Source organism: Lolium perenne, chromosome 1 (assembly GCF_019359855.2).
Source record: "Lolium perenne isolate Kyuss_39 chromosome 1, Kyuss_2.0, whole genome shotgun sequence".
Classification (NCBI taxonomy): Eukaryota; Viridiplantae; Streptophyta; class Magnoliopsida; order Poales; family Poaceae; genus Lolium; species Lolium perenne.
The window spans coordinates 257,976,056-257,988,301 of NC_067244.2; the positions used below are offsets into that span (position 1 = coordinate 257,976,056).

Here is a 12,246-nt window from a genome sequence, read left to right on the forward strand (position 1 = left end):
AAAATTTTGCACTAGAAAACCTTGCTTAATGGTCATGCACTAGAAAACAAGGATCCAATATTCTAATAGAGGTAATCTAGTCGAATTTTCACTTGACAAGTTAACTAGTGGCCCTACAAATGCAAAACTAGAGGGAAAAAATGAAATTATTTCTTTTATTTTCAAATATCTGACAAACCCAAACACACAAGGGTCAGAAATCACAATAGGTCCAAAAGAGTGGTGAAAGGAATTAAATTGGTGGAAATCCACTTTCACTCGATGCACCCACTATCTGAGCCACATATATTATGATGCTAAAAATATCCGAAAAAAATGTCAGCTGTGTATCTAAACATTTTATGTTTGTTCGCTAATTTTCGTGTGGCATGTGCACAAAGATAACTTTTGACGCTCAAACAGCTTTTCATTTGACAACTTACTAGAATTTGTACATCCAAGGATATATTTTTGAAATTTTTCAACATTTTAATATGTATTTTTTTATAAGATGTACTTCCTCCGTTAAAAAAGTTTCTCAACTTTATCTAGATTCGTATGTATATAGATATATTTTAGTTATAGATACATCTTTATCTAGGAAAAGTTGAGAAGATTTTTTTTTTGGAAAGAAGGGAGTATATCTACATGCGAGCCAAAACACTTTGCGGAGATCGGTAAACTCGGGGCATGCCCCATGGATCCATGTTGACACTTTGCAGTTAGTGGACCACAGAGTACTCGTACCGAGATGTATCAAAGACAGGCGTGACAGGCCTGATGAACTACGTAAGAGCGCACCGCATATCAATGCATCACAATTAACCACAAGTTTCTCAACACTCAACCGACTCGTGTCGTGTCGAACTGCTATGCTTCTAGTCTTCTCTTCTAGATGAACGATACAAGTACACGACTACTGCCATTCCGCTAGTACGTACGCAGCCACGTGCATAAGTTGACAGTGAAATATCCATCAGGGATAAGAATCCCATGACGTATATATATTCTCTGTATTTGTATTGTCAAACGCATGTGTTGGAAATTCCCAAGCATTTCCAGTCAAAACACATGGTCCTGAAGTCGGACAATTCGACGTCTGATCGATACGGATGGTTATGAACGCAGCCATGGAAAAGATTACCTTGACAGTAACGTGCACAAGACCAAATGGTGGAGGCATTTGAAACTTGGGATGCCTTGGTACTACTTTGAACAGGTTGGGATTTCTCTCGTTCTTACAGCTTTAATTACATGGGACGAACACATGCATAGCACGGTACTACGACTGCTTACTACTCCACTGAGTAATTCGTAGCAGCAATAATCTAAAGGGAAGCGAGCAAACGAACTTGAAAACCTCGCTTCAGATCGACATGCAGCTGTGCTCGTTGTTGACACAGACACGCACGGCAGTGGTACATGATGCTTAGCTAGCTAGGTTGATGACGACGCGGTTGCGGCGGTGGAGTGGAGCATGGTGGTGAGCTCCTTGGAGGCGACGATGGACTTGTATATCTCCATCACCAGCCGCTTCTCGAACTCCGACGCGCCCTGTTGCGCCGCCGCCGCCCCGGGGAGCAGCAGCTTCTGGTGCTTCCGCCTTGGTACCCGCTTGGTCCACATCCCGTCGCTAGGCATCGCCGTGACCGCCGCCTTCCTGGCCACCGTCAGCATGCCGCCCACGTACGCGTCCCGCATCCGGCACAGTAGCCGCCCGGGAATGGAGACGACTGCGCGGACAACGCGCACGCGGCGGAGGAGCAGCCCCCGCAGACGAACGCGCCACCCGCCGCTGCCTCGCCGCGCGCCACCGCCGAGGCGCTGGGTGTTGCCTCTGGTCGACCTGCCTTCGCCGTTCTCGAGGCGCTGGTACTTGCGGCGGCGCCAGTGGGAGCGGATGCCCTTGGTGAACCCTATAGGAAACGCCTCAACCTCCATGACCAGCTAGCTAGCTGCCGTTCGTCGGCGCCGGTCGGCTCGGCCGGGGTATCTCGGAGTCTGGTGGCGAGGTGTTGAAGCTTTGGCAAGCGTACCGCTGCTCGGGGATTGGAGTTTGGTGGTGAGTTGCAGGTGCAGCTTGGCTGCTCGGGGAAGTTTGGTGTGGAATGGCGCTACCGGGTCTTGCCTTTTATGCAGAGCCATGGCCGTGGATGGTTGGTGGTTGACGTGACAAAAATCATGGGTTTCGATGCCGTTTCGCGGCAGGTGGCACTATGGCCGACGCCACGTTGAACCGCACACCGGTCGTTCCCGGCAGTCGTTTTCTTTCGCCACATGACTCTCGTGCATGGCTATTTCTCCTCTTTTTTTTTTTGGCAAATTCGTGGCTAATTATATGTTGCACGAATGGGACTAGGGTCTAGGGTAAGGAAATGCAACATGTACGTGTATGTTGAACGTCTAGAAGGTAACCGGGATTAATTAAGTGGCTGTTTGGACGAGTAAACCGGTTGAAGATTCCGTTGCGGCATTTCTTCACTTTTTGTAAGCGTGCATATGACCTTTGACCTTTGACCACTCCCGAGTCGCTCCCTTCCGGACGCTCTAGAGGCGCCCTCCCACCTCTAACCCCCGCCGCCTCCACCCCCGCCCACTAGCCGCCGCCGTTGCTCTGGCCGGCAGTGGCAGCGACACCCTCTGCGTCAAAGACGGCGGCTGGGATGGCGAGGTGCGGCCCGTCAGGGTTCCTCGGGAGATGGGAAACTCCGATAGGAGTACAGGGCGGCGCGGCTTTCCGGTCGGGGCCTGAGGCCCTCCGTCGGTGCGGCAGCGACGAGGCGGTGGTGCGTCCCTAGCGAGTTTTGGATGAGCATGGTGGCGTGCTAGATCATCGGACCGGGATCTAGGCTTAGGCCGATCTGGCCAAATGGGTTCAACTACGGTCGGGGCGACGTGGTCTGGCGTCTCCTTAGATCGTCGGCACCTGCAGTCTTGTGCCTAGACTGCCCCTTTCCTCTACGGCCAACCCAACATGGAGGCAACTGGCGGCATGGGGGCCTACCGGTTTTGCGAATAATGGTGGTGGTCGTAGGGTTTATCCTCCTGTCAAGATGAAGACCTACCGGTTGCCTAACCTCACTGATCTGGCTGCAGTGGCGTGTTCCGGAAGGCTCTGTCGGCGTACACCACCGGAGATTGCTGGATCGGGTGGGACTCGGTCGTGCGCCCCCTTGTTTTTTCTGTGACCGTTTGGTTTTAGAGAGAGCACTTTGAAGCTCTGCTGACTGTTAATATCACGGGGTTGACGGAGCATGTCATGGAAGCCGAGATCTTAGTACTAACGATGGAGGTTTGACTACGGGAGACGATTAGGAATTGACTTGGTGATTCGTGACTTAAAGCAGTGACATGCTAGTGGGGGTGACTACACAAGAGAAGTTCATAGTCTTATGTTTCAGGATGAAAATCCATGGTCCGATCTTAATTGGTTGTGTCTGACAATATCTTTGTTGAAGACATTCTTTTGATAGTGAGGACTTTGTTGGGCTTTTTGTGTTGTCTCGGTGGTGTAAGTTCTGCTGCTCCAAGGATTATATCACTGTAGCTGGATTTTTCTGTAATTCTTCTCCTATTTTTGGTTGTGTGCATCGTAATGCGTCTACGGCAATACATTGTCGCAAAAGATATTAATATATGTTCTTTGTTGAAAAATATGACCTTTGACCAGTAGAGAGATAGTGTGATTGAGTAGAGGTGGGTCCTCTGGTTAGAGACGATAGAGCCCTATATATACATTCTTGCCCAAAATTGATTGAGTCGTGGATATCTCATACAAAATATGACCTTTGACCAGTAGAGATAGCGTGATTGAGTAGAGGTGGGTCCTCTGGTTAGAGACGATAGAGCCCCTATATATACATTCTTTCCCAAAATTGATTGAGTCGTGGATATCTCATACAATATCATGACTTGATTTGGTGGTCAAATTAAGCGGTGGGTCAAGTTAGTGCACGTGGTTCTCGGGAGCTACTAATCAAGGAATATTGTAACTGTAGTATAATCAGTCGAGTAACGGTGTACGCGTGGGTGGCTTATTGGTTTGCAAGTTCTTTAAGCATAATGCATAGGCAACACATGTAGTCATGTACTAGTGTTTGAAGTTCTGAATAGAAATTGATGTACGTTCCCTTTAGAAAGATTTTTTGTTTCATGAACACGTAAGTATAACGAGGACTTGACTATTCTCTACTGTGCACAGATAATGCTGAGTGAAGCGGCAAGGGAATTAAGTGACGCCAGCTAACAAAATGGTTCTTCACTAGTAGAAAACTGACCTTTCGTTCAGGTCTTTTATCCCGACCCAGTTTGAAGCCATGACAAATAGACCGGCCACGTCGCCCCGAAATCACCGGGTAGCTACGGGCCTTTTATCGCGGTTCTTTAAGGCCTTTTGTCCCGGTAGGAGCCTCAAACCGGGACAAAAGGGTCTGAGGCCTTTTGCGGCCTGCTGGCAGCCCTTTTGTCCCGGCTGGAGACACGAGCTTGGACATAAAATCCAACCATTCGTGCCTGCATGGAAACCGATTCGTCTCGCCATTACTGATCGCACACGGAAAACAGAGGACGATCGACTTAGGAAGTTGCATCGCCGCCGGTGCCATTGATCCCTGTTGGCTGGCCTTTTCGCATCCCTCCCCTATATACATGCTTTGTTCTTCCTCAGATCTCCAAAGTCACCAAAACTGCACCATTAGCCACACCTCTCTCCCAAAAAAGAGCCCAGTCGGCACCGGCCTCTCTCTGTTGAATGCTTATGCATAAAAGAGGAGTCCATTATCTGTTGTCTATGTTGTCCCGGTATGGATGTCTAAGTTGAGAATAATCAATAGCGAGAAATCCGATGCGAGCTTTCTCCTTAGACCTTTGAACAGGCGGCATAGAGGTACCCCTTTGTGACACTTGGTTAAAACATGTGCATTGCAATGATAATCCTGGTAATCCGAGCTAATTAGGACAAGGTGCGGGCACTATTAGTATACTATGCATGAGGCTTGAAACTTGTAAGATATAATTTACATAACACATATGCTTTATTACTACCGTTGACAAAATTGTTTCTTGTTTTCAAAATCAAAGCTCTAGCACAAATATAGCAATCGATGCTTTCCTCTTTGAAGGACCTTTCTTTTACTTTTATGTTGAGTCAGTTCACCTATCTCTCTCCACCTCAAGAAGCAAACACTTGTGTGAACTGTGCATTGATTCCTACATACTTGCATATTGCACTTGTTATACTACTTTACATTGACAACTATCCATGAGATATACATGTTACAAGTTGAAAGCAACCGCTGAAACTTGATCTTCCATTGTGTTGCTTCAATGCCTTTACTTTGAATTATTGCTTTATGAGTTAACTCTTATGCAAGACTTATTGATGCTTGTCCCAGAAGTACTATTCATGAAAAGTCTTTGCTTTATGATTCATTTGTTTACTCATGTCATTTACCATTGTTTTGATCGCTGCATTCATTACATATGCTTACAATAGTATGATCAAGTTTATGATGGCATGTCACTCCAGAAATTATCTTTGTTATCGTTTACCTGCTCGGGACGAGCAGAAACTAAGCTTGGGGATGCTGATACGTCTCCGACGTATCGATAATTTCTTATGTTCCATGCCACATTATTGATGATATCTACATGTTTTATGCACACTTTATGTCATATTTATGTGTTTTCCGGAACTAACCTATTGACGAGATGCCGAAGGGCCGATTCTTTGTTTTCTGCTGTTTTTGGTTTCAAAAATCCTAGTAAGGAAATATTCTCGGAATCGGACGAAATCAACGCCCAACATCTTAGAATCCCCGGAAGCATCCAGAACACCCGAGAGTCGCCAGAGTGGACCCACAGGGGGCCCAGGAGGTAGGCCGGCGCGGCCCAGGCCCTGGCCGTGCCGCCTTATGGTGACACCGCCTCTTCGACCCTCCGACGCCGCCTCTTCGCCTATAAGAAGCCCCTCGACCTAAAACCTCGATACGAAAAAGCCACGGTACGAGAAACCATCCAGAGCCGCCGCCATCGCGAAGCCAAGATCTGGGGGACAGGAGTCTCTGTTCCGGCACGCCGCCGGGACGGGAAAGTGCCCCCGGAAGGCTTCTCCATCGACACCACCGCCATCTTCATCACCGCTGCTGTCTCCCATGAGGAGGGAGTAGTTCTCCATCGAGGCTCGGGGCTGTACCGGTAGCTATGTGGTTCATCTCTCTCCCTATGTACTTCAATACAACAATCTCATGAGCTGCCTTACATGATTGAGATTCATATGATGATGCTTGTAATCTAGATGTCATTATGCTAGTCAAGTGGGTTTTACTTATGTGATCTCCGGAGACTCCTTGTCCCACGTGTGTAAAGGTGACAGTGTGTGCACCGTGTGGGTCTCTTAGGCTATATTTCACAGAATACTTATTCACTGTTATGAAGAGCATAGTGAAGTGCTTATTTATATCTCTTTATGATTGCAATGTGTTTTGTATCACAATTTATCTGTGTGCTACTCTAGTGATGTTATTAAAGTAGTTTATTCCTCCTGCACGGTGTAATGGTGACAGTGTGTGCATCGTGTAGTACTTGGCGTAGGCTATGATTGTGATCTCTTGTAGATTATGAAGTTAACTATTGCTATGATAGTATTGATGTGATCTATGCCTCCTTTCGTAGCGTGAAGGTGACAGTGTGCATGCTATGTTAGTACTTGGTTTGGTTATGTTGATCTGTCATGCACTCTAAGGTTATTTAAATATGAACATCGAATACTGTGGAGCTTGTTAACTCCGGCATTGAGGGTTCGTGTAATCCTACGCAGTTAGTGGTGTTCATCATCCAACAAGAGGGTGTAGAGTATAGCATTTATCTATTTATTCTGTTACGTGATCAATGTTGAGAGTGTCCACTAGTGAAAGTACAATCCCTAGGCCTTGTTTCAAATACTGCTATCGCTGCTTGTTTACTGTTTTACTGTGTTTCTACTGCCTGCAATATTACCACCATCAACCACACGCCAGCAAGCACTTTTCTGGCGCCGTTACTACTGCTCATATTTATTCATACCACCTGTATTTCACTATCTCTTCGCCGAACTAGTGCACCTATTAGGTGTGTTGGGGACACAAGAGACTTCTTGCTTTGTGGTTGCAGGGTTGCATGAGAGGGATATCTTTGACCTCTTCCTCCCTGAGATCGATAAACCTTGGGTGATCCACTTAAGGGAAACTTGCTGCTGTTCTACAAACCTCTGCTCTTGGAGGCCCAACACTGTCTACAAGAATAGAAGCACCAGTAGACATCACTTGCTCACACAAAGCCATATTTTTTTATGTAGACTTCTGTCTGGTTGGTCTGTAGACTTAACCAAGAATGCCATTGCCAACTGTTACTGCTATGACCTCCAATTTGTCATTGTTAACCTATTGATTACTGCATAACATGATTTTATTTTGTTGCTCAAGTATTTATTCTCTGTATCTTCAACAGGCCCTGTCGAAAACCATGAGATTCAACGTCATGAAGATCATTCCAGCTGGAACCACTGGCGGCGGGAAGAAGGCTTTCATTGCTGCCTAAGACTAGACTCTGATTCATGAGTAGTTCGTAGTCCGAAGTTTTTTGCACTTAAAAAGACCTATCAGGGTGGTGTTTCGGTATTTGGCTCCATATCATATTAACATGTTTGTGAAATCTATCTATCATTAAGAGTTTTGTTTGAATTGTACTGTGGTATTATATGCGGATATTCCACCGCTTTGCTGTGATGCTTCAACCGAAATTTACCTATGTTATTTCAACTGAATTTTCTCTATGATTAAGCAATCAGCAGCATGTTGTAACTGAAATTTGCCTGTGATTACTTGAGAAATCAGCAGCATGATGTGCATCAGTAACTACAAGCAAAGTGTGTATTCACGTTTTCGATACATATTGTTAGTTGAGTTCTTCCTTCTCCTACTTCTGTAGAAGCTACACTGATATGAGAAGTGAAAAACAAAATTGCGTAAGATCTGTGCCCGCCATTTGCTTCTACCACGTTGTGAAGTTGATTTGCTAAGCTTTGCAGGGACGAGTCTACTTTGAATTCTGAAACTTGAGAACTTTAGAGTTAATGGCTCTGTGGCTCTGTTCTATACTTTATTATTCACCTCCATTTTTTTTGCATTTCAAAATGTAGACAAGAAGAAAACACTTCTACTGATCTACATGGGCAGCATCAACTCAGAATTACAAATGCCTCAGAAGCTGGGCCGAAGTACTCACAAAAGATGCAACAGTATCTGAAACGCTAATGCTCCTGTCCATGGTCTCCAAACCTCAACTTCTTTTGTTTCCAATCGCTGTGAACCACTGCTTCTTCCGTTTGCAGTCTGATGTCACGAACCGATGCACCTAGAATGAAACCTCAGTGGGTGTATGAAATGTTAGCCTGCGGCATATCTCCACAAGGTTCTCACCGGCGTATGAGCCGAGTGGGGTAACACCAAGGAATTACCGGTCATATACAAGGGTACAGAAGGGGCCAGGAAGCCGCCAGCAACAACTATCCATCTGCTGTGGAGTCGGAGCAGCATCAGTTTGGCGGTATCAGGGGTGTCATAAGCTGCGCCATCTGCGTTCTTCGGTGGTGCGAATTCCTCTTCGCGTGACACCTGAATGTTAAGATATGCAACAGTGAGTATCTCGATCTTTTAACAGAGAAACAACAGGAAAAGGGATGAAGCGTAAGATGCATATCAAGACATGTGGCTGAGAAGTAGAACCTCCAAAAGTGTTGTGAATGGGGAGTAACTGGATGCGTTGAATAAGAAAATAAAGTATGCTGATATTTTATTGTTCTTTTTACACAGTAACGACAGACAAATATACTATTCTTCAAACCAACCAAACAAAAGAACCAGAAAGCAAAGAAAAATAACCAAAGCTCACATATCAGGTTGTCCTATTAAATTCAATAGAACTAATGTGTTAGATTAGTAAGTGCTCGGCTCTAAAGTAAATGATAGAAATAGAACTAAAAGCTACATGTATGATTATTTTACCAAACAAAATGGACAGCTACACATTATCTTGATTTGTGCATGCATATTATTTGGAAAGCATTATAGCTCAACAGAGAAGATTCATTTATCCCTTTCCTTTTTTATGTTCTCAGTCGTGTCAGGTGGAAACAAATAATCAAATATAAGGAAGTTTCACAAATTCCTCCTGCAGAAACAGGCAGAAAAATACTCTGCTGATGCCTAAGAAGCCTACAAAGCAGTATAGGTTCATCACCAAAGATTCCTCCCGCTACATGAAGTGCATCAAGCTAGAGTTTTTTTAAAGGAAATCAAGCTATTTATAAATTGTTTGTGAGCATTCGTACTAACTGAATTTCCAGCAGCAACATGTCATGTTCTAGATGGAAATCGATACAAACACTAACTGAATTTTGATAGAACATCGAGAAAACCGCAGAGGATGTTCTACTAAATTTTGGTCTGTCTTGTTCCGAGCTAGATGAGGAAGACAGCCTTACCGGAGATCTGAAGTTGCGCCGCCGCCCGCTCCTTCCTCACCTAGCTCCGTTGCCGCCCCGTGTCCTTCAAATCCAATGCTGTCGCCGACATCCCGTGTCCTTCAAATCCAACGCTGCCGCTGCTGCTGCCAAGCGCTTCTCCCAGGTCTAGCGTGCGGCACTCGATCCATGGAAGGGCTGAGCCCACCCGGACAACGGTTCACCTCCTCCAGGTCCAGCCTCGCCGAACTCGATCCCGTAGCCATCTGCCCGTCTGTGTAGAGAAGAACGGCGAGAAAACGGGGCAGCAAGAATGGGGCCACAGTGGAAGGAATCCGAATTTCATCCCTCTGCCTCCATGCTGCTCTCTCGTCACAGATATCGACAGGAGGGGATCGCCGGGAGAGAGCAGAGGATGAATGGTGAGAGAGACACTGAACGTGAGAGAGAGAGAGAGAGAGGATAATTACGTGAGACAGAGGATATGTTCAATTGCTTTCAGATTCGTGAAGTATCATCTGATGCTTCAATCACGCAAAAGAACGCTCGTTTTTTATAATTTTGGCAAAATATATTATAGGTTCCGGTCCCATAGATTTTGGTTCCGTTCCTATATTTTTAGTTTCGTCAGTGTGGTTGCGTCTATTCACCACCGTCAGATCGTAGTGGATGGACGGTTATTAAAAATGCCAATTACCGTAAAACTTGTACTTTTTTTAATGTTCTGCATGTTCTCTTCTACCTGATGATGGGCATGTTTATGTTGTTGCTCTAGACATTTTACTTTTTCAAAATCTTGTATAGTATTTTCTTTATTTATAAAATGAAACGTAAGCATATATTTCAAAGGTCAAGTTCATTAAGTGAAAACTTCAAGTTCATCCATGATGCACCATGGAATATGAACCTTTGAAGTCAAATGAGTCCTTCGTAACTCGTAAGTTACGCTAGCTCTAATTCACAAGTAAGTTATGTTACAGAAATAGAGTTTAAAAATGTGTGATCAGCATTGCCATGGTATTATTTTGGAAGTACAAATTACAAGTAAAGTTAGAGTATCATAAAATACTTTCCGAGATGAATATGCATATATGATTATCGATTTTTGAACTAAACAAAGACAATACTAACAATCAAATTTTTGATTTTTTTTTTCAACGTAGGTTCAAAACGTATATACGTGGAGATTGAGGAACCATGGCCTTTGATTTATGTTAATCCAAACAATTGGGGGGGGGGGGGTATCCAAGATTTAAAAACGAAAACTAGATAAATGAGAAAGCAGTTATGATGCCAAATCTAGGAGTGCATGGAGTAAATTCACGCAAACTCAAATGTTTGAAATTTGATTGAAGTGCATACTCGAATCAGAGGCCGGCCAAAAGACATAAAAGCTCCCATTGACCATTAATGTATAGTAAATTCCACTTTTTTTTAATCGCGCAAGGTGCATTTGTGACAACTATTACGTCATTTAGTGTAATTTCTATTGAAATATTCCATGCGGGAAACCTTGAACATGGTTTAGCATTTTGCTTTCTTTTAGATAGTACCAACATGTCACTTCGATAAGGCATGGAAAAAAGTGTAAAGATTAGAGGGCGGCATTGACAACCATGCCCAAAATTTTGCACTAGAAAACCTTGCTTAATGGTCATGCACTAGAAAACAAGGATCCAATATTCTAATAGAGGTAATCTAGTCGAATTTTCACTTGACAAGTTAACTAGTGGCCCTACAAATGCAAAACTAGAGGGAAAAAATGAAATTATTTCTTTTATTTTCAAATATCTGACAAACCCAAACACACAAGGGTCAGAAATCACAATAGGTCCAAAAGAGTGGTGAAAGGAATTAAATTGGTGGAAATCCACTTTCACTCGATGCACCCACTATCTGAGCCACATATATTATGATGCTAAAAATATCCGAAAAAAATGTCAGCTGTGTATCTAAACATTTTATGTTTGTTCGCTAATTTTCGTGTGGCATGTGCACAAAGATAACTTTTGACGCTCAAACAGCTTTTCATTTGACAACTTACTAGAATTTGTACATCCAAGGATATATTTTTGAAATTTTTCAACATTTTAATATGTATTTTTTTATAAGATGTACTTCCTCCGTTAAAAAAGTTTCTCAACTTTATCTAGATTCGTATGTATATAGATATATTTTAGTTATAGATACATCTTTATCTAGGAAAAGTTGAGAAGATTTTTTTTTGGAAAGAAGGGAGTATATCTACATGCGAGCCAAAACACTTTGCGGAGATCGGTAAACTCGGGGCATGCCCCATGGATCCATGTTGACACTTTGCAGTTAGTGGACCACAGAGTACTCGTACCGAGATGTATCAAAGACAGGCGTGACAGGCCTGACGAACTACGTAAGAGCGCACACCCATATCAATGCATCATAACCACAAGTTTCTCAACACTCAACCGACTCGTGTCGTGTCGTACTGCTATGCTTCTAGTCTTCTCTTCTAGATGAACGATACAAGTACACGACTACTGCCATTCCGCTAGTACGTACGCAGCCACGTGCATAAGTTGACAGTGAAATATCCATCAGGGATAAGAATCCCATGACGTATATATATTCTCTGTATTTGTATTGTCAAACGCATGTGTTGGAAATTCCCAAGCATTTCCAGTCAAAACACATGGTCCTGAAGTCGGACAATTCGACGTCTGATCGATACGGATGGTTATGAACGCAGCCATGGAAAAGATTACCTTGACAGTAACGTGCACAAGACCAAA

General features: G+C 44.0%; 1 protein-coding gene across 1 annotated transcript; it reads right to left on the reverse strand.

Annotated features, from left to right (window-relative positions):
- Positions 1-651: 651 nt before the first annotated feature.
- On the reverse strand, positions 652-2,093 carry LOC139835045 (uncharacterized). The gene has a single exon (XM_071825008.1). It carries the CDS (start codon positions 1,918-1,920, stop codon positions 1,417-1,419), a length of 504 nt encoding a protein of 167 aa, XP_071681109.1. The 5' UTR covers positions 1,921-2,093; the 3' UTR covers positions 652-1,416.
- Between the last annotated feature and the right edge of the window lie 10,153 nt (positions 2,094-12,246).

Coding starts and splice junctions, on each gene's coding strand:
- LOC139835045 (XM_071825008.1), bottom strand. CDS start 1,920: ATGGAGGTTGAGGCGTTTCCTATAGGGTTCACCAAGGGCATCCGCTCC.